The following is a 27,774-nucleotide window of genomic DNA, read 5'->3' on the forward strand; positions in this document are numbered from 1 at the left end:
ACCGTGGCATTCACGGAAGTGCTCACCACCCCTGACTCAATTCAGATGTCCCACCAGGGCAGGAGGACCGAGTGGTGGTACAACCTAACAGCCACTGAATAGCTTAGACACACATTTTCTTTGAGGGACAGAGAATGGGTCTGCAGGCCTTATTTGTTTATTCCGCTGTCAGTTGTAAAACATGGGGTATGTTTCATATTCATTCCACCAAGATATTACAGCAGAGGTGACAAAGATTCACGAAGAAGGACCTTTCTCAAGGGGGCAGAGAGCATTCTGCATTTTATGTTTTTGATTCTGGTTATCTGTTTTCAAAGCTTGTCTTTTATGGAGGCAGGTGATTTGGGGGTGGGGTGGGTGGAGGAGGCTGTGAGGCTGGCATTTTTATAACAGGAGGCAGGGACACACCACTCGATTTCTTGCCCCTAGTGTTAACCCTTGGCTGGAAAACGTTCCTTCTTTAGAGTCCCAAGATGGCAAGTTCTCATCTTTGCAAGGAAAAGTTATCTTTAACCTTTTGGTCTTGGAGTCTTCAGTATGAACTGTCATTTGCAGACCTAATCCAGGATTGATAGAAAGGGACACTGATTCTTGATTTCTGCCCCTTCATTGAACTGTTGGGAACCTTTTAAAATGGCTTTTTTAGGTCCTTTATCAATCAACCAATTTCTCTCTTCTCTCTCTACACACACACACACACACACACACACACACATTTTAATCTGCTAAAATTCATTCACTCAGCTCTTCATTCTTAAATGCAAATGAAAGCACTGGAAATGTAATGACAATGTGATGTGTCTTCACTTGGCAGAGGCTCTTTTCTGGAACTGGCCCCTGAGAAGTTAACTGAACATGTATTTGAGCAGCTCTTCTGAGCAGTGCCACACTCAGACTTGTACGAATATGAGATGGGAGAACCTGGGGACACCTCCTTCGGTGTCTGAGACCAGCCCTGCCATTGTCATGAGAGCAAGTAGCCCAAATGGCAGGGGTGGTTCTGTCGCGATGGAGGTGGCCAGGCCTCTGAAGAAGGCAGGACTTAGATGAGCGATGGCATGTTCTTGTCAATGAGGTAGAATGGTGATGGGTTGGGGATCTCTGGGATCCCTAGTCTCCCTATGTCCAACTGTGGGACAGAGCATCCCACAAGGCTGAGCATGATGAGTCAGTGTGGCCTGAGTGAGACTCTGGGGCTGAGTCCTCCCCTCCTGTCCTGGGAGGACTCACCTTCGCCCTTGAGATAAATATTGATTTATTCTCACCTCAGTGGGAGCCCCTGGGAGCCTCGAGGCTAGAAACTTGTGTCCCTCTTCCCAGAGCATTTGTTCTCGCTACCCTCCTCTTTTCTTACCCCTCATTACATTGTCACCGGCCACCTCCATCTCCATCTGGTAATAAAACTTTTCTCTCTCCTTTTTAAAAGAATATATTTTATCAAGCAGTTTATTTTTGAGGTTGAGAAGTAGCTTGTCTATTTACTGGATTTTGTGAGTTCTGTTTTGTTTTTTATAAAATTTGACCCGTAAACCAAAACCAACTGTGTTTACTAGGTTCTGTATTCTTGTTTAGATACTGTACTTGCTTTCTGAGTAGCCACCGGCCAATGCTGTGCAGATTTTTACCCCTTTAATTCAGCGGATCCAACAATCCTACCTCAAAGCTCATGCTCTTGGATCGCAAAGCTGCCCTGTCCAGCTTACTCCACGGATGTGACAAGTGTCTCCAGGAGCCGCTTGGTACTGTGTTTAAGCCACCGCTGACAAGGTCCTGGGGATCATCTGCTTAATGGAAGTCAAGGTCTTGCCTCGTCATTCTTGTCACTCAGAGTGACTCCGGGGAACACGGAGGGTCTCTGCCTTCTGTCCCAGAGCTCCTTCTGGAGCCTGCTGCAAGGTCATGCACAAGCTCTGGGCTGTTGGTTGTCCCGGTCTGTGCAGGTGCCTCTCTCTGTTAGCATTTTCCTTTGGCCTTGTTCCTTAGCCATAGCTCTGCTTGGACAGCTTGCAGAGAATATTCCTGAAGACTGGAGGAGACAGAGGGAGACACACCTTCGTGGGCTGAGGAGGCCATAAAGAGGTCCAGGTGCCACCCATTTTGGAAAATGCTTCATTCTTCTCTGGAAATGATGAGGCCAGCTCACTGCGAGGTGAGCGTCTGGCTTGGAAGGCTGGGCTAGGCTGGGCTGGCCGACAGGGGAAGCTTGTTACAGTGGAGCTAGAAGGAAAGGCTGGAAGCAGGATCACCTGGCAGCCCTGGCTTTGCGGGAGAATTGCCTGACTTTGGAGAGTGACTGGCTCAGAGCCAGCCTGGACTCACTAACACTCTGGGAAGAGCCAGCATCTAGGTCAGGGAAGAAATGGAATGCCCAGAAGACGGGGACAATGGAGCGAAAAGGGAAATTCCTGCAATTCCAGATGATCTCTTTAAGAACCAGAAGTTCAGAGAAAAGCTGTCCAGACTCCCTCCCCACCACCTTGCAGGAGTCGCTGGAGGCCCTGTGAGTGCTGGGAGCAGGGGGAGAATTCTACCTTTTCCCACTCCTCCAAGATACCAGAAGCAATATCGCTGATACCGATACCGGGGACACCCTCAGGCCGTCCTTCTACAGCGGTCTCTCCTGCCTTCAGCACAAAACACCTTTCAGGGACGAGAATGGACCTAAGAGAGAAGGGCAGGCCTGTACCACCCACCTTTGTTTTCAAAGGATCAGAAAGGAAGGAATTCATCAACTCCTTGCGGCCTTACATAGCCCCCCTCCACCTCCCCACCCCCACCCCGGGAGAATCCTGGGATCCAGAATAGAACTGACAAATCATGGGTTACTTATCTGCCATCGAATTATCTGTTACTGCACAACGTGGTGACATTTTTGTACATCAACATTGTACCAAGATGCTTTTGTTGGGTTGGCTGAGGAATAACTTTACATCAATCTATCAAGCAGTTTCAGTGAGAAAGAGATTCAAAGTAGTTTAAAATGTGAAGTTCTAATGTTGTAAATAATGCCCTTGTAAAGTAGTTCTGCAGTTTGTTTTTTGCTAGTGAGCAGGTTTGGTCAAAATGTATGCCTTTCCTTTAAAAATTAATCTCTTCTGAAAATATCTAATAGCGTCTCATTGCATAGCACCCCAACTGCTAATTCAAAGCAAGGAAAGGCATTGCATACAGCCCAGCTTTTCCTCCTTCCCTGTTATGTTTGGGAAAATGATGATTATAATTAAGGAGGACATCCGTATTAACCAACCCACAAGGTAGCTGACCTAAAAATTATGAAACTGTATATAATTCTAGATTGACTCTGTCAGCCCTGTGTGTACTTGGCAGTTGCAAAAGCACCCCCAGGCAACCTCTCCTAGAGCTTACCAAGATTAGGAAAGGTCATGCTTTCCAGAGTGAGCCTGGACAAAATTGTGGCACTCACAAAGGGTGGTGGGGGCAGACCCATCCTCTCTTTTTGAGCCCTTTCTCTCTCTCTCGCTGCCCCCTGCTACTGCCCTGCCCCCCGGTGCCCTGACCTCTGCCCTAGCAGAGCAATCAGGAAAGGATTAGGATGCAGGATCTGTGTGTACTTCCTCCAGGGATATTTGCTTTTAAGCCTTAATTCTAATTGGAGTTGAAAGGCTTTGTACTTTTCAGCATCTGTGAGCAGGTGGCTTCCCCACAGATGAGGCTCTGCTGGTTCCATGGCTCCAACTGCCGGCTGTAAGATAGTGAGGGTGAATAAAATCCTTGTGGGGACTCAATATATGAATGCTGAAAAACACTCTTACAAGGCCTGTGGTTTCTCAACCTCAGCACTATTGACCTTTTGTGGCCAGGTAATTCTTTGTGGTAGCAAAGCTGTCCTGGACATTGTAGGATGTTTATCAGCATCCCTGGCCTCTGCTCACTAGATGACAGTAGCAAGTTCTGATACCCAAAAATGTCTCCAAGCATTATTAAATAGCCCTTGGAGGACAGAACTGCCCCTGGTTTAGAACCACTGGGTTATGCTAAGGGGTCATCGTGCTTCAATACAAGCAAAGTGCTGTGTGTCCACTTCAGTGTCACACAGAAAGCCTGTATTACATGGCTGTGGGAGCTTTATCTTAATACTCCAAGATCATTATTTTCAGGTTGTTCTGTATCTCCATGTTCTGCCAGCTGGGGCAGGGAGGGAAAAATGGGTGAGCCACAAGCAGAAGCCAGTCTATCAGGTCTCACATTTTTACTCACTGAAGATGCCCCCAACCTCTCCCTTCATAATGCCATTCCTAGAAAGCAAATCTCCTTACTTCATTTTCCTTGGCCACTTTTTACTGGAAACCATGGGGACTTAATGGGTTTGTGTCCTTCAACTGGTTAAAAAAAATCTAATCAGATATAGTTAGAAGATATTCAAGGTCTATGGTGATCCTGGGAAATCTCAGGACTTTTCTTTTTCAAATAAACCTGTAGCAATTTTCCTTGATTATATCACTTGGTAGTTCCTCCTTGAAGATAAAGGGATCATAGCAGCATCACCTGTAAATGGACTGTAAAGTAGATAAGGGTTGTTTTGGGGCAAGATGGATTGATCAGACACCAAGTTTGGGCTTCAGGAACTCATCTCTTTTAACCTGGCCTTGATATTGGTTCACAGTATGGGTGGGAGCAAATCTCTTAATCTTTCTGTGCCTCAGTATCCCTGCCTGAAAATGGGGCTAGTCAAACTAATCTACCTCCCCCGGTGTATTTTGAGGATTATAAAATAACACTTTTTAAAGAAAAAAGTGCATCTTTCATTGAATAATTCTAGGCCAATGGTTCACATTCCATGAACCAAGGCTTTGTGGTGATTTTCCAGAGTGTTCTCTGACCACAGTGTCTTCCATTCAACCTCCTTGTGACCAGGAGTATGTATTTATTACACAGCTGCCTGGCCTTGAGGAAGTAAAAGACATTTAAAGCAGGCTTCGTATGATCATAGAAAGTAACACCCCAAATGTTCCTTTCCAGCAAGGCCTGTTTTAGTGGTAACCTTTTACAAAGTGCTTATGAATGCGCTACATCTCAGCATTCTAATTGTTAGTCCTAAGGCATGTGTGTGCAGGAGCCCCCCTAAACCATGGAAAAGAGATTACCCTGGCTTTCTGTCTCCTTGGCTACATTAAGTTCTGGTGTCTAAGAAATCAATCAATGATGTGTCTCTTTCATTTCCAAAGGGCTTCTGCAGAGGGAGTAGCTGTAGAAACCAGTGGCTAAGAGTATAATGAATGGATGCAACCAAACTGGAGTCTAGAAGGCTGATTGGGGCTAAAAGGCCAAAAGGGGCTGGTTGGTCCTCACAGCACTTTCAGATAAACTGATAAATTCTGGGACTTCACTTGCACAATCTATTAAGGGGGTTCCTGGCTTTTAAGGCAAATAAAGTTGATTTCTATTACAAGAAGAAATTGCCAGTTGAGGCATGTGGGGAAGCCTCTTCTGAGGTGACGCTATTCTCTCAAGGGGTACAGCTCATTGAGGGTGTAGGTTGCCTAACCTTGGAGCTCATCAGTAAGCAAGGTGGGCACTGCTTGCCAGGCCAGGCCCTCAGGTGAGACTCTGAGTTTCCAAAACCCAGGTTTGGGAAAGTGTGGCTGTGGAAGCAGGAAAGTGGGCAGGCTCTTCCTAGGTGAGACCCTTGCCTGGGGAAGGCCTTTCCAGCTGCTCCCATCTGGTGACTGAATGCCCCAAGCCCCAGGCTTTCTCAGCACCAAAAGGAAGTGGCGAGTGAGCAAAGGAGAAAATGTTAAATGCATGACGTAGAATTGCTGCCTTTGCACTAAGCTGTTGTATTAAGCATGAAAGATGTCTGTTTAAACGTTGGCAAAGGAATTTAAAAAGTTAACAAAAAGCTTTGTGTCCTTGTTTTGGCTGTAGACAAAACTTCCATTTTCCTGCCTTCCTTTCCTCTTGTTTTTCTTCTCCCTTTCTCTCCCCCATCACATCCACTTTCTGTCACTGGTTGTTGGTATTTGGCGGCCGCTCATGATCTTGCTAGTGTTCATGTTTCACTGGAAACACAGGGGGGAAGGAAAGCAACTTTTTTCTAATTTTTGTATTGGTATCCACAAGCGTTTGTATGTTTTGAATTGGAAACACTGTGTTTTCTGGTCTTTTGGGGTTGGTTGAACTTTGTGTATCACCTTTTGGAAAACCTGAGTTTTACCACAGTCTAAAAAAGATTTGAAATAAATTCTTTTGACACTGCCAACAACCGAAAGACAAGGTATGGTTTGTAATTCCTATTCCCCACACTGGCCATGACTGCAGGGACTGCAGGAGAGGAAGGCCATGCCTTTCTTTGACCCAGAGGGGCTAGGGTGGGGTGGGGCAGTTTAGCTGTCAAGGTCGATGTTGTTCCTCTTCGTATGCCCAGGACATTTTGAGGTGATTGCATATTACTCCATAAGGCACTACCTCAAACAGTGGGGAGTTCATAGAACTATTTTTGCAAGAGGTAGTACATGCTGGAAAGGCATGTTTTTTAAATGGTTAAGATAAATTCATAAATGAAAAACTGATAATGGGTTACTAGTGGAAACTAGAATTTGGGTAAAATATCCTAACCTATGCACATCAAGGAGACTAACCAGCCCCTTCCACTACACAGACTGTGAGGTGCGATGCAGACCCAATAAATGCCTTAACCAACTCAGCTCTGGAGCCGGGATGATAATTCGGAGTCCTGAGTAGGGGTGAGAGGCCTGGACTTTTATGCCCTCACATCAATCATTCATGGGCTGTGGGTCACCCCAGGAAGGGGGTGTGGCTTTGGGCCCAGGCAATCCCTGAAAAGGGCTAACAGCTGAAGGCTGTCTGTAGCGGGTCTCTCCACAGCTGAGGGAGTAAGTCCTTTATTCCCAAAAGGGAATCTGAGTGGTACACATCACAGTATCCACCACCATCCACCTTACACCATTCAGACCTACTGCTTCACATAAGTTTGGGGAGAAGTCCTTCCAGAAGTCCAGTGACCTTCTCTTCCTGAGGGACCTCCTCTTTTCTTTTGCTGTAAAATGGGTCCCTTGCTTTGAAGCAGTGCTGTTCTGTGGGATGCCATTCTGGTGGATCAAATGCACTGTAAACCCTTGGAATAATGGTGCTGGATGAGGCCTTGCAGACAGTAAAGGAAAACCTTTCCTGTTATCGATTCCTGCTGATTTACTGTCCCTTCCAGGGTGGAAAGGGTCCAATGTAGCCAACTTACTGCCAAGTGGCTATTTGGTCTCCTTGGGGGATGGGGCCTTATCTGGGGCCCGACTTTGGCCTCTGTGGCTGACTGGTTGAACATTCTGTCAGCAACAGTAGTTAGAGCAGCCTGAGTGGGGCTATAGTAGAGCTGCCAGCCATTTTCAGCTTGACCCCAGGCACCCAGTGGAGCCATCCGTGAATGAAGCTTCTCCATGAATGGGTCAGAGGGGGGCTCAGGAGGAGGTGCTGGTGCACGTGAATGTCATGGGGGTCTAAGCTGTCTGGTCACACCGCCTGCCTGTGCTTCATCCTGGATATACTACTTTCATCTTATGAGGGATTGCCACCAGGCCTGCCTGGCTCTCTGAATTGGTGCATCTGACAGCACCCACCTCATCTTGGGCAGTTCTGGCTGCTGGTCACTTGGTGTTCCCAGTCAGGTGCTCCATCTCTACCAGAGCCCAGAAGCACACCAGGAGCTGCTTTATAAAATGTGGATAATTCTCTGCTGCAGATGGCATGACCCCCTAGGATTCCAGGTCAAGAACCCTGGCTCTGAACTGTCCACCTTCCTCCATGACAGTGCTAGTGATCTTTTTAAATGTAAATCTGATCATGTCACTCTCCAGCTTCCCTCCCCCTCAATGATTCCTCACTGCTCATAACACTCCAAGTTCCTTAGAGTGATTTCAAAAACCATTTTCTGATCTCTCCCCTTCCCAAGATAGGCTCCTTCCATGAACTATGTATTTTCAGTTTCCTAAATTTGCAGTTCTCCCCACTCTCTGCATATGCTGCTCTCCCAGACTGACACTCTTTTGCCTACTTCTTCTGGCTCACATCTATGCATCCTTCCCAGACACTCCACTTCAGGACCAGGTGCCCCTCCAGTGTGCTCCCACAGCACATTTCACCACCTGTCCAAGCAAGCATCCCACTGGATTACAACTATCTGTTGCTTGTCTATATCCTCACTATGCTCTCAGGAGTTGACTTTCTTGCTCACCTTTGAATTACAGTGCCCAGTACTGAGCCTGAGCACATAGCATAAGTAACAGCTGGATCAATAAATGAATAAATCAGTAAATCAGTTAAATGTTCAAGACCCAGCTCAGATGCCCTCTTTCAGGAAACCTGTCAACCTGTTTTAGGGTTACTGAGGTCCCCTTTGTACATTTCCACGTGATCACACATAATTTAGTTTACATAGCTGATTCCTCCAGTCCTGGAGGGAAGGGACACTGTGCTTTAGCCATCTCGTCACCTCCTCACACTGAGCACAATTTCCAATTTATGATTGGTGCTCAACAACTGTTTGGGAACAAATACATTTGTAAAGTAACTTGGTGTACTCATGAAAGTACTTGAGTTCTGAGTGAAGGGTAGATAAGTTTGGGACTGGGACATACAGTGAAGGGGAAAATTTATCCTAGATAAGAAAATCCATAAAATTATGCTGAGACAATTGCAGTATTGAGGGCAGTCAGGCTACTATCAGCCTGATCAGAGCTGGTATTGGGGTAGGGAGCATTAGGAGTGTGAAACAAAAGTTATAATGAGGTGAGCAGCTTAGGCTGATAACATGATAATACGCAAATGCTTATTACTTTCACAGTCCATTTGAGGTAATAAATAATTAAGGTCAGAGCTTCTACACTTTATGATTATGACTGCACACTTGTTCTATTTTCTGATTACTCTGTGACTAGAGTCATCAAGCTCTGGAGGCCTTCTCTGGCGAGTTCTGCTTCCTGGTGTCATCCCTATTTGAGCCATTGAGCTCAGCCATGGCCAGCTAATGTGTACCTGTAGGCATCTTGTAGGGTCATGTGGCGCAAAGACTGATCCATGCAAATCTGTCCACCAGACTGAAAAGAAATGCCTGAGAAAGGAAAATGGGGGTAGTGAAGACACAGTGAGGAAATACTTACCCATCACACTTTTAAGCCCAGGCTCTTCAAATTGTGGCAAGTGCCAGATCTTAGAGTATTATCTTGCCTTCATTTATTTGATTGTTCTTTATTGTCCCTTCTGTCTGCTGCTAAACTTGCTGGGAGAAACCTTATCAATGGGGAAATAAATAAAGAGCACAGTCTTAGGCTTGATCTTCAGTCCTTCAAGAACAAGTTGTTTTCTTTTAGCCCCTAAACCTCTGAGTGTTCCAGAGCACCCAGTGGTCATAAAACTGCTCATCAAATATTTATGCAGTGCATTAAAAAACGAAAACAAAAACGTGCTTAAAATTTATTCTTGGAATTTGCATGCTTTCCCAAAGTTGACTAGCCAGGGAGTCTGATCCAGAGCCTGGCGAAGCCCTCCGCTGTCTGAGTCATAATCGCCCACAGAGATGGGGGCAAGTTGGGGGGTTCCCAGGCTCCACTGAAGGAGAAAGGGGGTTAAACTTAATCCAGTACTTGCTCAAATAGGTCATTTCTAGCTACTAAGATTTTCCCTAGTGTTTTTCTGTCATGTTTAGGATCTTCTACACTTTTTAAAGAAATTACTCTTAAAAATCACCAAATATATATATATATATCCTAATGAACCCTGACTTTCAAAATAAACCTGGAAAATAAAACACTCATTCCGATTTTTGCTTATACAATTCAAAACATTTTTGAGTTCCTCATTTGGCAATGCCTTCAGAGTCAATTCATGTCACATATGAAAGTCAGTCAGTCATTTATAATCCTCTGATTTTTTGACCCAATACCTTATTATTTACTCTGCCCTTGGGTCTGAATTTCTTGGCAATTAAAAAAGAAAAAAAAAGTAAAAATCAATTATCATTATTGAAGACTTTTTTTTTTTTTAATGTGCCACAGCTTTCAGAAGTTAGAGATACTTTGCACAAGGGCATTATCTTTAAAAATACATGTATAACTTCTCAAGGTGACTACTCTAAAAGGAGACAGTTGCTTGAATGTCCTGCTGGTGAGTTAAAATCATCTTTTGTGCTTTTTAATAGTCATATACACTAGAAAACTTGTATTTTATTTAAATGACTTCTTACAAAGGAAATTTTATATACTTGATAGACTGAAACAAAACTTTTTCCACAAAACTGACAAATTACTATATTTTAATTCTTTCATAAGGTAACATTAAATCATTAAAAAAATTAAAAGGCATTTTAATATTAGCATTTATAAAACTGTAAAATTATGAAAATTCAAATGCACAAAACACTAGTGAAAATGAAACTAGAATGAAACTTGCTGAAGAATATTAAAAATTATCTTCAGAAGGTTTACTTCATATTCACGATGCAGTTGGCCTATATTCAATACCATAAAACAGATACTGGAGCAACTAGAAATTTTATTATTTCTGTTTGATATTTTTTTTTCCTAAAATAAAAAAGCAGTGTGAAATATGAAATAGATAAGAAAAATCTGGAAGTCTTGTCCTGGTCCAGCTTCAGAACAATGGCACTTTTCCATTCTTCTTTTTATTTTATAAAGTACTTCACTTAACTACTCTGGAAGAATTTATTTTCTTGATATCAAATGGACTCAGAATCAATGTCCCATTTTTGAATTTTCCAACTTGTCCAATATGTCCACTTGACAAAATACTGGGAGCTGATTTCTTCTTTTTGGATTTCCTATATTTCAAGTGAGAAAAAGGAGAAAAGAGTTAAGCTTATAAAAAAGGATCACAGCACCACCAACAAGCCACCACGATGTGGTCCCTGCCCAGTTCCCGGGCCTCCTCCTGTGCACCCTGCCCTGTTCTCCATGCCATAGCCCCGCTGGCCTGTCTGCAGTTCCCGAAACATGCCAAGAGCCTTCCTGTCTCAGCGCATTTGCACTTGTTCTTCTACATGGAATGTTCTTCTACCAGATCTTTCTCGGTTGCCTCCTCCTCTTTGCCCAGTTCTCAACCCAGATGTCACTTCCCTAGAGTGACTCCCCAGCACGCCGCTAATTTTTCTCGCACAAGGTTCTATTTCAGCCTCTCACAGAACTTGCTGGTACCTGACATCTTATTTGTTTGTATGATTTGGTCTGTTCCTTTTCACTAAATGTAAGCTTCTTGAGGGTAGTGACACCATCGGTTTGAGCACAGCTGTATCTCAACCCCTGAAGTGCATGGCACATAATAAGCCCTTAATAGATAGGTATATGTGGTCAGAACAAATGACTACCTTTTGGCATGTACAAGCTCACGAGGAGTAAGGACAAAGGTGAAGACAAAAGAAGTTAATTTTGAAACATTAATTCAAGGAGAGGAAGGTACCTGAGTAAAAGCTAAGAAACAAGCATAGAGCCACAAAATCAATATTCCACTACTTAAAATTATGGTACGTCACATTATATGGTACATCAAAGAACAGGCGATAGATACAGACGCAGACCAGGCTATCCTAACAACAGGCTCTCATAAAAGGGAGCAGAAGACTTCTATTTGAAAATGTCAACCTCAGCTTTTCCGCTAGTCACCTAAGATGTCTGGTCTTTGAACTGGGAGAGTGGAGAAGGTTCCTAATGTAGCTCTGAGGTAGGGGTTTAATTTGGTCAGTGAGAGACACTGAAGGATTCTGAGAGGCTAGAAACACTGCATAAATTCAAGGAATTGTTTTCAGAACTAATCAACATGTTTATCTACATTGTTCAATCCTGGTATCTAATGGTATCACTCACCTGTCTTCCTGTCCTTTCCTCTTCTTCTTGAAAATATCTGTGTCCTGGGCCTGATTCAGAATTTAAGATAATGTATGTGTCAGTAATGGATAAAAGAGATTCAAAAAATAAAATCAAGATACTTGTGACCAAGAGCCACCAAGATACCATTATTAATTTTTAATATTTTTTCAAGTGGTATATTAAACCTAACAGAATCAAAGTTTCACCCTGAAACCCTTTCAAGAATGTGAAAGGTCATTCCACATAATATTGACAAGAGAAATGGCAAGTCCTCCATTTTAGGTCAAAGGAAGGGAGCATAACATGTATTTCCCTTGTGGTTTTTCAAAGGCCCTTGTGTTCTGTACAATGTAAAAAGCAAACAGTGACTACGAAAAGGGAAAGATCAAAGGAGCTTGCTGTGTTTGAACAGGAACTTGCTATTTCAAAGCAACCCTTTAATGTAAATATGCCAAATTATTTGGCTGGTATTACAAAAGTATAGCAGATTCAAAGAAGTGGAGAGAATTTGATCATTTTACTCTGTTGTCTAGGTTGCTTTCCAAGCAGCAGAGCCCAGCATTCCTTGGTTTTCTTACAGAGTTGGATGGGTAGCTTGGGGTAGACTGCATTCTTTCTGTCCCAGTTTAATGTAACAGAGAAAAGGACATTATCCCTACCATTCTCTTTTCTTCTTCCTTTGCTGTCTTTTTTTCTTTGATTTGCTCCTGCAAAACCTTGTAATTTACATAACTCTTTTTGGGAGGCTGAAATGGAAATAAAAGGACACATATCACCATTTTTTATTTTGCAAAAGCTTCCCAGTGTCCCCCCCTGCCTTGCCATTGCTCTCCCCTTTTCTGCACACCTGCCTGGTAATGGAAAGCAGAGGCAGCCCCTCACCTTGGCACCTAGCATAATAGCCCGTTCCTGTTCCAGGACCCTTTCCTTTCCTTTTCCATAACCCGTGATCCCAAATCGGTGCACTTCCAAACGAGCCTGTGACACAAAACAGAATTAGACCCAAGTACATTCCAACAATCCCACAGATAAAACACATCCCCAGGAACAATGCATTTCAGACATGCTGTGCTGTTCCTCAAATACTTTTATGTTGTCTCATGACCTGCAATGACGATAGTTAGCGATAAATTCTGTAAGGATGTGGTTTAAGGAGTTCTATAGAGGTTGAATAAATTTCTGTTGCAATGTTACCATTTTTTTCACAACATCTTTGTCCCCTGATTAATTTGGAAATCTGAAATAAAGAATTAGCTCCACATAAGTTAGTGACAGAACTAGAAATAAAGTGCAGAGCTCTGCAGTACTTTAGGATGCTCTCTCAAACAAATTATTCACTATAAAGGCAAGTTAAAAGTACCTCTCCAAACATACCTCACACTTAGAAACCAGTTATCATAGCAGCTTCAAACACAGATCCCTGTTTTTCCTTAAAAAGATACTGGAGAAAAAACCACCATTACCCACTTTTATCCATTCAGTTACTGCCTCCTAGTCTTTTTCTTCTTATGCACTTTTTAAAAACCAAGTTATAATCAGAGAATACACATATCCTGCTTTTTTGACTTACCATTGCACCACTGGCATTGTGGTAAAGTCATCTTCAAAACCATCATTTTAAAAATGATTGCATAAAAGTCAATCAAGCGAATATGCAGAATTTACTTAACCATTTCTCCAGTTGGTGAACATCTGAACAGATTCAATTTTCTTTGTATTATAAATAAAGGTACAAATTCAATTTCAAAGCCGGTACCTTTTCGAAGTTAAATTCTTGTATATTCACATCTTTCTCAAGGACACTTGTTTTGGTCTGAAAAGGAAAAAAAAAAAAAGAAATCTTCCTAAGACCACCTGTTACTATATCCCTATAGCATCTATCATCAACAGAGCGGAAATGTTTTCAATAGCCTTGAAACTTGCCCTGATGCCTAAACACCAAATTTAATAATATAAGCATATGTACAAAGCCTAATTAACAACCAACAGATGAAAAACAGAGAATATATGTTTTAAGGTTTCAAAGCTTAAGAAGGACTGATGAGAAACAAGAGAAAAGAAGAGATGAGAAGACAGAGAGACGTCAATGTCTCTGTTTCATGGATCACAAAGAAAATTCTGTTTGGTGGGGGGTTTAGAAAACGATGACTGTTTGAGCAGGGATTTTAGAGGGTAAAAAATGTTGGTTTTTCTTTCTCTCGTTTCTTCCCTTTCAATCCACTGGAATAATGTTCAACAAAACACTAATGAGTTGTAAGTTTCTTCCAGGAGCACCAGATTTCTAGGAACAATGGAGATTTGGTTTATAATTCCTAATAGAAAATAATGATGCTGTAAATGCTTTCAAAATAATGTGATTCTACATACGAACATACTCTCTGGCTGTGGTTACCAGCTCAAAGAGCTGACCAGAAGCTGGAGACTTTAGGGAATGCTATTATCCAAGACAAGTCATGCCTGGCCAACAATAAGCTGTAATTATTCAATCCCAGGCCCCAAATTTGTACCAACAGGAAGTGGACTGAAAAGACTGTACCGTCTCTAGAAAAGGCATCCTCTCCCTTGGAGGACAACAGAGAAGAGAGATGCTCAGCCCCTGATAGCCTCAACATTCCTACTCAGCAGGGGTGATCCGTGCTAGAGCCAGAGATACTGCACACGCCCCCCCCCCCCCCACAATGCCCAAGAGTGACCTGTGCATTGTACTCCATGTGTCTCTTAGCATCTCCTCCAAGCAGGAGGTGGACTTATGCTTATCCACCATTGTATTTTAGGTGGGTGGGTCAGTTAATCAGTGAATGTCTTCATGTATGATGACTTGTCTCCCTATGAAATGAGTAGTCAGATAATGATGATCCCTGTACTTACCTCACAGAGGGGTTTCTATGATTAAATAGGATCAAGTATGTCAAGCAGCACAGGGTCCAGCAAATAGGAAGACTTCATCAATGCTATTATTAACTAATCAATGGAGTATGCAATCAGCAGCATATCAGTAATCATTTGCAGCATTTCACACTTGCTGTCATGTTCACAGACTGAATGACTCTATCAATGAGCTTAGGTGCTGAATGTATCAGAGGACCATAATAAAGGATGATTTGTCATGGTCTAGGCATATAGCCTAGCTTTGTGCTGTTAGTCACAATAAATGCATTGGCCATCTTACTTCATCGAATTTCTTTGCTTTTACTATACTTATAATTTCCTTCACACCAATCATAGACACATATGGAGGATGCTGTTTGGGGGCACTTTCCTTTTAATCTACCTAAGAATCTTATTTTCCAATCCATGTTTAAAAAAAATTCTACATTTACTTTGAAGTTAGGATATCTTTTCCATGGGCACACACATCTAATCTATGTTGTATGATAAACAGCAATACCACTTTCCCAAAAAATGGATTCAACAGTGATGATTTCAGGAATTTATTCAAATCTTTGTGTATAAAAAATAAACTGTAATACAGTTTGCAGATCTCCCAAATCCCATGGGCTATTTACCTCCTTTTCTGACTCATAAATGACTCTTTTTTCTTTTCTTCCCTCCTCTCCATCCAATGGATACTGGCTAAACTCTTCTGAATTGAAAATTTCTTTCAGGTATGTCAACATCAGATTTCTAGCAATGTTGGAAATGTCTCATTTCTAGACTGACCTATTACCAGGGGATCAGCATGAGAATGGAGCAATTTAAAGAGGACCCAAGCACTGTAATAAAATGCTTGGTTAACTGTGTGATAGCTACCATGGGGCTGAAACCCCCTGCTCTCCACAACACCAGCCCCACAGACAATCTAGCTCCTTGCACCTCAGGCCACATTTGGATCCTGGCTGTGGGGACACCTGGGCAGAGGGACTTTTTTAGACCAAGGGTAAGATGGGTCCATATGGTGGCAGCTCTGGCCCAGACTGATACCTTGGTGCTCCCATCCCTCTGTTAACATTTCACCAGAAATGTCTTAGCTTTGTATCTGCTGATGTGTTTCTGAGAAAGGGTTTGTTTATAATAAATGCAAGTATTTGGGAAAAAATATTGGCTAATTATCTCATAGATGCTGACCCCATCAAGACCTTTTATTTTAATAAAATTAAAATATCTATTTAATTTTATTCATAGCTTTACTATCACTTCAGTATGTTATTAATAAGGCATTCCCCAATTCAGAAACAACCGGTAGTTTCCTCTGATTTCTTTCCCCTCAAACTCACTGTGGGAGGAGGCATTACTAACTTCAGGCAGCACTGGGTCCTCCTCTACTTCCAGGCACACAGGACTGTACTTCCCTGCTACCTAAGGTAAGGCCTGCTATATGACTTTCTTTGGCCAAAGAACTGTGAGCAGAGAAGATGTATGCTCCTTCCACATGGAAATTTTAAGAACCACTCATTAACTCCCCTCCTTTCGCCAAAGCAACTAGCCATCTTCCAGATGGTGGGTCCCATCACCCAGGGTCCCTGTGTGAGGACAATGTGGAGCAGAGTACCTGCCCCAGCCAATTCTTGATGAACATAAGGAAAAAAAAAAAACTTTTGCTTTTTAAAGCCACTGAGACGTAGGGATTGTTTGTTATCATGTCATAAACTAGCCTAACCTATCCTGACAAATACAGCTCACTCTCCCCACACATGAAAGAGAAAAATGTTTGGAGCTTTTGAGAACCTGTATGTTAAGCAAGGAAGAAGGAAGAAGTTATAAAAAGAAAGAACAGTCTGAGAGAAACGTGTGGGAGTGAGTCATAAAGGTAGGCAGTCCACTAGACCCCAATGAGCTGATCAACAATATTTTCCCCTATGCTGCTTGGAGTTTTTTTTTTTAACCCATTAGTTACAAACCCCAACCTTCCTCTAAGCAAAGATTAGTTGGGTAAACAAGTACTCTATTTAAAAATGCAAATATTTTTGGAATATTAAGAAATTTAGTCATACCTTAGGGAGTGGAAGCTACTTGAATTAGATAACTTCTTTCTTAACACTTCCCTGACACTGGACTCACTAAAGAAAACAGAGTGTACAAGGTACAAAGTTACCAGTTACTGTTACAACATGGAGAATTTCAGGATAGAGTATTGTGGAGGGTTCTGTATACTGCAGAGCAATGGAGGGCATTGAGAACATGGGGAATGGGGTGACATTTGAAGCAATGTGACAATAACTTGGGAGAATGTCTAGTTATCTAGTCATGGTGAACATCCAGGTAATGTACTTGTGTTACTCAAAGGACAAAGAGTCTATAGTAAAATCAAGTTCACAGGCTTGTAAGCCAAAAGCATGGGGTTAAACCTGAGCCTGGCACTTATTTCAGATTCACAATCCTTTATATGCAATCCTTAGGGCCAGATTCTAGTTTCAAAATGCAGATTTTTTTTTTTTTTTCATTTTAGAAAGGTAATATTGTGATGATACTGAACATTACATACCACTTCTAATTGGATCCAAGGCAGCAACTCACAATTAAGCACTTAATATTTCTGCCACAACATCTGGGCATATTCATGCCAAATGGGATAGATAAAAATAATTTTTAAAAAGCCTCACATCATGAATATATCTCAATAAAATGAATATTAAAAAAAAAAAAAGAATAACAATCAGATTCAGCCCCCTTTTCCATAATGTTGACACCCCTTTTCTATATGAACAAGTTAGGGTGGTCTCTGCCTAGACACCCCTGAAGTTCAAGAAAGTGATTAAACAAGAAGAAGGGGTAGCAAGAAACAAGATAGGATTTAATGAAGGATTATGAATTCTGAATCTTTATATGAATTTTTTTTTTTAGATGCTAGGGTATTAGAACAGATAGAAGGAAATAACTGAAAAGGTGGAACATAATATTCTTTGAAATTTGCTCTATAGCTACTCCTTAAATTGTACTTTGAAAGTTACCACCTTTCTATATACATCTCATATTTTACAATAAGGAAAGAATTGAAACCGTGGAACTGTAACCCATAACATTCTTTGAAGTTACCTATATAACTACTTATTAAATTGTACTTTGAAAGTTATCACCTTTCTGATATATGTTATATATTACAATAAAGAAAAAGCTGAAATTGTGTAACTGTAACCCATAACATTCTTTGAAATTTGCTAACTACTTGTTAAATCATACATTTAAAATTATCACTGTTATGTATACGTGTTAAATTTCACAATAAAAAATGTATATATATATAAAAAAAAAAAGCCTCACATCAGCTCAGGTTAGATTTTGCTGCCAAATAAGTTTGCAGCAGACTTGAAAAAACAAAACAAAACAAAACAAAAAAAACAACCACGCAACAAACTGTTTGTCTGGCCCTAGGGAGGCTTTGGAATCACAGATACAGGTTGCGTGTTAATGGCAGGCAAATTAATTAACCTCTCTAGGCATCAAACTCCTCTGTAAAATGAAGACAGATCACAGGAACTATCGAAGATTACATGAAATAATGAATGAGTTAATACATATAAATCATCCGTACTCTTCGTACATAATACCAAATAAATATTAGCTATTATCGTTAACAATTGGTGACAAGGCTCAGAAGCAGCTTACATGTACCTCAGGCCAGGCCAGAGAATCCAAGTGCTAATAATAACACAGTGATCTATTATATTTCTTATATCTTTCTTCCTCTTTTATATCTAGGTCATGTAGGAGGCTAAAAATCATGAAACAGGGACAGTGAATGATGTCTTAGGATAGGCCAATACTAGGGATGGAGAAATAGCTCTGATGAACATTTAGATCTAAGGTCAAGTAGTGCCTGGAACATTTTAAGCCTCATATGCCACTTTGGTTTCTTAAAGGCATAAGCACTTTGTTCCTCATGGACAACCTTGTATCCTGTAAAGAGCACTATGCATTCCTCAAATCCCAAGTCCAAGCCACCCCATTTCAATCCCGGACCAATGCAACAAACCCCTAACTCAGTCCCTCAAACCTCTGCTATTGTTCACCTATAATCCATTCACCACAAAGAAGCCAGAGTGATCTTTTAAAAATATAAATCAGAACACATCACTTCATTAAAACTCTTTGATGGCTTCCATGCACTTAAAACTAAAATCCAATGCTTCATCATCAATGAGATGGTAAAAGATAAAATACCACAGATTCTCTCACATCAGCTCACACCACATCAGCTCACACCACTGTCACCCCTATGTTCTACTCCTACCCACATTAGTCTTATTCCAGCTCCTTGAACATGCAAGTTTTTCCACGTCTCAGGACATTTGTGTTTTCCCTCTGCATGGATCACTCTTCTCTGCCTTACTAGCACTAGCACATCTTGAAAAAGTGTTAGTCAGCATGTCACTTCCTCATGGAGCCTTCCTGGACCACTCAATCTAAAGAAGGTTCTGCCTGTTACTATGTTTTTAATGCAATTTTATTGTGATATAGTCATATACCAGATAATCATCCAAAGTGTAAAATCAGTGGTTCACGGTATCATTATATAATTGTGCATTCATCACCATAATCAATTTTTGAACATTTTCATTACTTCAAAAAGATAAATAAATAAAATAAGAACAAAAATAAAATAAAAAAGAACACTCAAAACATCCCATACCCCCTAGCACCCCCCATTATTTATTTCCTTTTTTGTCTTTATTTTCTTACTTATCTGTCCATACACTAGATAAAGAGAGTGTCAGTCACAAGGTTTTCACAATTACACAGTCACACTGTAAAAGCTATACAGTTATACAATCATCTTCAAGAATCAAGACTCCTGGATTACAGTTCAACAGTTTCAGGTATTTCCTTCTAGCTATTCTAATACACTAAAAACTAAAAAGAGATATCTATACAATACATAAGAATAACCTCCAGGATGACCTCTCGATTCTATTTGAAATCTCTCAGCCACTGAAACTTCATTTTCTTTCATTTCTCTTCCCCCTTTTGGTCCAAGAAGCCTTTCTCAATCCCACAAGGCCAGGGCCAGGCTCACCCCCGGGAGTCATGTCCCAGTTGCCAGGGAGAGTTACACTCCTGGGAGTCATGTCCTACGCAGGGGGCTGGTCTGCCTGTTACTATTAGGACCTTATTTGTTTCCTTCAGAACATGCATAACACTTTTTTTTTTTTTTTTTTTTTTTTTACTTTTTTTTTTTTTATTATTTTTAATCATCATTTTATTGAGATATATTCACATACCACGCAGTCATACAAAACAGATTGTACTTTCGATTGTTTACAGTACCATTACATAGTTGTACATTCATCACCTAAATCAATCCCTGACACCTTCATTAGCACACACACAAAAATAACAAGAATAATAATTAGAGTGAAAAAGAGCAATTGAAGTAAAAAAGAACACTGGGTACCTTTGTCTGTTTGTTTGCTTCCCCTACTTTTCTACACATCCATCCATAAACTAGACAAAGTTAACCTTACTTTTATTCTACCACCTACCTATTTGAAAGGTTTCAACCCCTCACCCAAATCAACAGTGCACTTTTGTAATTTGGTGTACATGTTGTTATTTGTTAATCTAAATTTATGATTTATCACCACAAAGATAAATCTTAAATGAATTAAAAATGTCGGTATCAACACTGACACAGCTAACAAGATTTAACATCACAAATATCTACAGTGGCTGTGCTTTGAAAACATCCCACTAATGAAGCACAGCTAAATTACTTTGTCTTGAGTCACTTGTAATAATTTTTTTTCCTTCCTGCTGCTAAAAAGAGAATGGAACTTTTGATTCAGTAAAAGCTATGTGAAAATTTGTAAGGACCAGAGAACCATTTTCTGTGTCTGAGCTCTGATTTCTGTCTTAAATGGTTGAAATATTGGCCTTTATGAGATTTCAATCAATCAGAGTAAGGGCCTTATTCTAACCCACCTATGGTTTTTAATATATTTTTTTTTTTTAATCATCATTTTATTGAGATATATTCACATACCACGCAGTCATACAAAACAAATTGTACTTTCGATTGTTTACAGTACCATTACATAGTTGTACATTCATCACCTAAATCAATCCCTGACACCTTCATTAGCACACACACAAAAATAACAAGAATAATAATTAGAGTGAAAAAGAGCAATTGAAGTAAAAAAGAACACTGGGTACCTTTGTCTGTTTGTTTCCTTCCCCTACTTTTCTACACATCCATCCATAAACTAGACAAAGTGGTGTTTGGTCCTTATGGCTTTCCCAATCCCATTGTCACCCCTCATAAGCTACATTTTTATACAACTGTCTTCGAGATTCATGGGTTCTGGGTTGTAGTCTGATAGTTTCAGGTATCCACCACCAGCTACCCCAATTCTTTAGAACCTAAAAAGGGTTGTCTAAAGTGTGCATAAGAGTGCCCACCAGAGTGACCTCTCGGCTCCTTTTGGAATCTCTCTGCCACTGAAGCTTATTTCATTTCCTTTCACATCCCCCTTTTGGTCAAGAAGATGTTCTCCGTCCCACGGTGCCAGGTCTACATTCCTCCCTGGGAGTCATATTCCACATTGCCAGGGAGATTCACTCCCCTGGGTGTCTGATCCCACGTAGGGGGGAGGGCAGTGATTTCACCTTTCAAGTTGGCTTAGCCAGAGAGAGAGGGCCACATCTGAGCAACAAAGAGGCATTCAGGAGGAGACTCTTAGGCACAAATACAGGGAGGCCTAGCCTCTCCTTTGCAGCAACCGTCTTCCCAAGGGTAAAACTTATGGTAGAGGGCTCAACCCATCAAACCACCAGTCCCCTATGTCTGTGGTCATGTTAGCAACCATGGAGGTGGGGTAGGCGAATACCCCTGCATTCTCCACAGGCTCCTCAAGGGGGCACTACATCTTTTTTTTTTTTTTTTCCCTTGTTTGTCTTTTTTCTTTTTTCTTTTTTTTTTTTTTTAACTTTCCCTTCTTTTTTCAAATCACCTGTATGAAAAAAAAAGTTAAAAAGAAAACAAACATACAATAAAAGAGCATTTCAAAGAGACCATAGCAAGGGAGTAAGAAAAAGACAACTAACCTAAGATAACTGCTTAACTTCCAACATGTTCCTACTTTACCCCAAGAAAGTTACATAATATAGCAACATTTCAGTGAACTTGTTCCTACTACAACCATCAGAAATTAACAGACCATAGTCATTTCTGGGCATCCCCAGAACGTTAAATAGCTTATCTGTTCTTCTTGGATTATTGTTCCCCCCTTCCTTAATTGCTCTCTACTGCTAGTTCCCCTACATTCTACATTATAAACCATTTGTTTTACATTTTTCAAAGTTCACATTAGTGGTAGCATATAATATTTCTCTTTTTGTGCCTGGCTTATTTCGCTCAGCATTATGTCTTCAAGGTTCATCCATGTTGTCATATGTTTCACCAGGTTGTTCCTTCTTACTGCCGCGTAGTATTCCATCGTGTGTATATACCACATTTTATTTATCCACTCATCTGTTGAAGGACATTTGGGTTGTTTCCATCTCTTGGCAATTGTGAATAATGCTGCTATGAACATTGGCGTGCAGATATCTGTTCGTGTCCCTGCTTTCCGATCTTCCGGGTATATACCGAGAAGTGCAATCGCTGGATCGAATGGTAGCTCTATATCTAGTTTTCTAAGGAACTGCCAGACTGACTTCCAGAGTGGCTGAACCATTATACAGTCCCACCAACAATGAATAAGAGTTCCAATTTCTCCACATCCCCTCCAGCATTTGTAGTTTCCTGTTTGTTTAATGGCAGCCATTCTAACCGGTGTTAGATGGTATCTCATTGTGGTCTTAATTTGCATCTCTCTAATAGCTAGTGAAGCTGAACATTTTTTCATGTGTTTCTTGGCCATTTGTATTTCCTCTTCAGAGAACTGTCTTTTCATATCTTTTGCCCATTTTATAATTGGGCTGTCTGTACTATTGTCATTGAGTTGTAGGATTTCTTTGTATATGCAAGATATCAGTCTTTTGTCAGATACATGGTTTCCAAAAATTTTTTCCCATTGAGTTGGCTGCCTCTTTACCTTTTTGAGAAATTCCTTTGAGGTGCAGAAACTTGTAAGCTTGAGGAGTTCCCATTTATCTATTTTCTCTTTTGTTGCTTGTGCTTTGGGTGTAAAGTCTAGGAAGTGGCCTCCTAATACAAGGTCTTGAAGATGTTTTCCTACATTATCTTCTAGGAGTTTTATGGTACTTTCTTTTATATTGAGATCTTTGGTCCATTTTGAGTTAATTTTTGTGTAGGGGGTGAGGTAGGGGTCCTCTTTCATTCTTTTGGATATGGATATCCAACTCTCCCAGCCCCATTTGTTGAAAAGACCATTATGGCTCAGTTCGGTGACTTTGGGGGCCTTATCAAAGATCAGTCGGCCATAGATCTGAGGGTCTATCTCTGAATTCTCAATTCGATTCCATTGATCTATATGTCTATCTTTGTGCCAGTACCATGCTGTTTTGGCAACTGTGGCTTTATAATAAGCTTCAAAGTCAGGGAGTGTAAGTCCTCCCACTTCGTTTTTCTTTTTTAGAGTGTCTTTAGCAATTCGAGGCATCTTCCCTTTCCAAATAAATTTGATAACTAGCTTTTCCAAGTCTGCAAAGTAGGTTGTTGGAATTTTGATTGGGATTGCATTGAATCTGTAGATGAGTTTGGGTAGAATTGACATCTTAATGACATTTAGCCTTCCTATCCATGAACATGGAATATTTTTCCATCTTTTAAGGTCCCCTTCTATTTCTTTTAGTAGAGTTATGTAGTTTTCTTTGTATAGGTCTTTTACATCTTTGGTTAAGTTGATTCCTAGGTACTTGATTTTTTTAGTTGCTATTGAAAATGGTATCTTTTTCTTGAGTGTCTCTTCAGTTTGTTCATTTCTAGCATATAGAAACATGACTGACTTATGTGCATTAATCTTGTATCCCGCTACTTTGCTAAATTTGTTTATTAGCTCTAGTAGGTGTATCGTTGATTTCTCAGGGTTTTCTAGATATAAGATCATATCATCTGCAAACAATGACAGTTTTACTTCTTCTTTTCCAATTTGGATGCCTTTTATTTCTTTGTCTTGCCGGATTGCCCTGGCTAGCACTTCCAGCACAATGTTGAATAACAGTGGTGACAGCGGGCATCCTTGTCTTGTTCCTGATCTTAGAGGGAAGGCTTTCAGTCTCTCACCATTGAGTACTATGCTGGCTGTGGGTTTTTCATATATGCTCTTTATCATGTTGAGGAAGTTTCCTTCAATTCCTACCTTTTGAAGTGTTTTTATCAAAAAGGGATGTTGGATTTTGTCAAATGCTTTTTCAGCATCTATTGAGATGATCAATTGATTTTTCCCTTTCGAGTTTTTAATGTGTTGTAATACATTGATTGTTTTTCTGATGTTGAACCATCCTTGCATGCCTGGAATGAACCCCACTTGGTCATGGTGTATGATTTTTTAATGTGTCTTTGGATTCGATTTGCAAGTATTTTGTTGAGGATTTTTGCATCTATATTCATTAGGGAGATTGGCCGGTAGTTTTCCTTTTTTGTAGCATCTTTGCCTGGTTTTGGTATTAGATTGATGTTAGCTTCATAAAATGAGTTAGGTAGTGTTCCATTTTTTTCAATGTTTTGAAAGAGTTTGAGTAAGATTGGTGTCAGTTCTTTCTGGAAAGTTTGGTAGAATTCCCCTGTGAAGCCATCTGGCCCTGGGCATTTATTTGTGGGAAGATTTTTGATGACTGATTGGATCTCTTTGCTTGTGATGGGTTGGTTGAGGTCTTCTATTTCTTCTCTGGTCAGTCTAGGTTGTTCATATGTTTCCAGGAAATTGTCCATTTCTTCTACATTATCCAGTTTGTTGCCATACAGTTGTTCATAATATCCTCTTATAATTTTTTTAATTTCTTCAGGATCTGCAGTTATGTCACCTTTTTCATTCATTATTTTGTTTATATGGGTCTTCTCTCTTTTTGATTTTGTCAGTCTAGCTAGGGGCTTGTCAATCTTGTTGATCTTCTCAAAGAAACAACTTTTGGTGATATTTATCCTTTCTATTGTTTTTTTGTTCTCTATGTCATTTATTTCTGCTTTAATCCTTGTTATTTCTTTTCTTCTACTTGGTTTAGGATTGGTTTGCTGTTCATTTTCTAGCTTCTTCAGTTGATCCATTAGTTCTTTGATTTTGGCTCTTTCTTCCTTTTTAATATATGCGTTTAGTGCTATAAATTTCCCCCTTAGCACTGCTTTTGCTGCATCCCATAGGTTTTGGTATGTTGTGTTCTCATTTTCATTCGTCTCTATATATTTAGCAATTTCTCTTGCTATTTCTTCTTTAACCCACTGATTGTTTAGGAGTGTGTTGTTTAACCTCCAGGTATTTGTGAATTTTCTAAGTCTCTGATGGTTATTGACTTCTAATTGTATTCCATTGTGGTCAGAGAATGTGCTTTGAATAATTTCAATCTTTTTAAATTTATTGAGGCTTGTTTTATGTCCCAGCATATGATCTATTCTGGAGAAAGTTCCGTGAGCACTAGAAAAGTATGTGTATCCTGGTGATTTGGGATGTAATGTCCTGTAGATGTCTGTTAAATCTAATTCATTTATCAGATTGTTTAGGTTTTCAATTTCCTTATTGGTCTTCTGTCTGGTTGATCTATCTATAGGAGAGAGTGATGTGTTGAAGTCTCCCACAATTATTGTGGAAACATCAATTGCTTCCTTTAGTTTTGCCAATGTTTCTCTCATGTATTTTGTGGCACCTTGATTGGGTGCATAGACATTTACGATTGTTATTTCTTCTTGCTGAATTGCCCCTTTTATTAGTATGTAGTGGCCTTCTTTGTCTCTCAAAACATCCCTGCATTTGAAGTCTATTTTATCTGAGATTAATATTGCTACACCTGCTTTCTTTTGGCTGTAGCTTGCATGAAATATTTTTTTCCATCCTTTCACTTTCAATTTCTTTGTGTCCCTGTGTCTAAGATGAGTCTCTTGTATGCAACATATTGATGGTTCATTTTTTTTGATCCATTCTGCGAATCTATATCTTTTAATTGGGGAGTTTAATCCATTTACATTCAACGTTAAAACCGTGAAGGCATTTCTTGAATCGGCCATCTTATCCTTTGGATTATGTTTGCCATATTTTTCCCTCTCTCTATTAATATCCTTTATTGTACCCATACCGAGTCTCTTTAGTACTGAACCTTTCTCCAAGTCTCTCTGTCCTGTCTTTGTTTCTCTGTCTGTAGGGCTCCCTTTAGTATCTCCAGTAGGGCAGGTCTCTTGTTAGCAAATTCTCTCAGCATTTCTTTGTCTGTGAAAAATTTAAGCTCTCCCTCAAATTTGAAGGAGAGCTTTGCTGGATAAAGTATTCTTGGCTGGAAATTCCTCTCTCTCAGAATTTTAAATATATCGTGCCACTGCCTTCTCGCCTCCATGGTGGCTGCTGAGTAGTCACTACTTAGTCTTATGCTGTTTCCTTTGTATGTGGTGAATTGCTTTTCTCTTGCTGCTTTCAGAACTTGCTCCTTCTCTTCTATGTTTGACAGTGTGATCAGTATATGTCTCGGAGTGGGTTTTTTTGGATTTATTCTATTTGGAGTTCGCTGAGCATTTATGATTTGTGTATTTATGTTGTTTAGAAGATTTGGGAAGTTTTCCCCAACAATTTCTTTGAATACTCTTCCTAGACCTTTACCCTTTTCTTCCCCTTCTGGGACACCAATGAGTCTTATATTCGGACGTTTCATATTATCTATCATATCCCTGAGGTCCATTTCGAGTTTTTCAATTTTTTTCCCCATTCTTTCTTTTATGCTTTCATTTTCCATTCTGTCATCTTCCAGGTCACTGATTCGTTGTTCAACTTCCTCTAGTCTTGTACTATGAGTGTCCAGAATCTTTTTAATTTGGTCAACAGTTTCTTTAATTTCCATAAGATCATCCATTTTTTTATTTAGTCTTGCAATGTCTTCTTTATGCTCTTCTAGGGTCTTCTTGATTTCCTTCATATCCCGTACTAGGGTCTCATTGTTCATCTTTAGTTCTTTGAGTAGCTGCTCTAGGTGTGTCTCTTCTGGTCTTTTGATTTGGGTGCTTGGGCTTGGGTTATCCATATCGTCTGGTTTTTTCATATGCTTTATAATTTTCTGTTGTTTTTGGCCTCGTGGCATTTGCTGACCTTGATAGGGTTCTTTTAGGGTTTGTAGACCAGTTGAAGTCCTTATCTCTAATTTATCAGATCTACAGCTTCGTGGAGTACACTTTCTCTAACTAACCAGCAGGTGGCGTCCACGAGCCACCTGTTCTCCACAAGCCCGATCTCCCCTGCTTAGCCTTTTTGGTGAGTGGGGGAGTGAGTCTTGTGGGGCCCAATTGGTGTCCCAAGCTTGCGTGTGTAGTTGGTGTTGCCTGCCCTGTATGTGGGGCGTGTTTCTGGGCAGTCGGGGAGGGGGGGTGGCCCTAACAATCAAATCTCCCTGATGATCCTAGAGTTTTAAAGCTACTGCAATAGTCTAATCCTTCAGTTCAGTCCTGCCACAGTTTGTCTCTGCCACTGACCCACAAGTCTTTGGTATTGGCGTATGGCTCCTGAGACTTGCAAGTGGGCCCCTCTTCCAGGCTGTGCACCCCGGGTCCTCTGTTGAGGGATGACTGTGCTATGTCACAGGTGAGTGCCGTCCCCCCAGGGCAGTTCTGGGCTGCTGGGCTGTGTTGGGAGGCTCCCAGTCTGCTCAAATGATGGCTGAATGGGGCTCTGTTAATTCACACTGCTCCCCCTTCCCAGCTCTGGGACATTCAGCTGAGGTTGCAGGGAAGGCTAATGTCCACGCCCAGTTTTGTGGTGTGTGCCTGTTATGTGAAGCACTTCCGTCACACTGGGTTGTCTGGGGCAGCTCTGGGCTATGGGGCTGGCGATGGGCAGGAGTGTTTCCTGTCCACCAGGATGGTGGCTGTGAGCGGACACCCCCCTTTTCTTGGGAA

The 27,774-nt window shown here is 40.7% G+C and overlaps 1 protein-coding gene across 1 annotated transcript in view; it reads right to left on the reverse strand.

Moving 5' to 3' along the window:
• Window positions 1-10,503: 10,503 nt before the first annotated feature.
• C2H1orf131 (chromosome 2 C1orf131 homolog) overlaps window positions 10,504-27,774 on the reverse strand; it is a 31,456-nt gene continuing 14,185 nt past the window's right edge. The window contains exons 3-7 of the mRNA XM_037820903.1: window positions 13,606-13,662; window positions 12,732-12,827; window positions 12,509-12,595; window positions 11,847-11,896; window positions 10,504-10,807 (exon numbers count right to left, since the gene is read on the reverse strand). Of these exons, the coding sequence (XP_037676831.1) occupies window positions 10,669-10,807; window positions 11,847-11,896; window positions 12,509-12,595; window positions 12,732-12,827; window positions 13,606-13,662 (429 nt within the window). The 3' untranslated portion in view covers window positions 10,504-10,668. The remainder of the gene's footprint in view (window positions 10,808-11,846; window positions 11,897-12,508; window positions 12,596-12,731; window positions 12,828-13,605; window positions 13,663-27,774) is intronic.

Source organism: Choloepus didactylus, chromosome 2 (assembly GCF_015220235.1).
Source record: "Choloepus didactylus isolate mChoDid1 chromosome 2, mChoDid1.pri, whole genome shotgun sequence".
Classification (NCBI taxonomy): domain Eukaryota; kingdom Metazoa; phylum Chordata; class Mammalia; order Pilosa; family Megalonychidae; genus Choloepus; species Choloepus didactylus.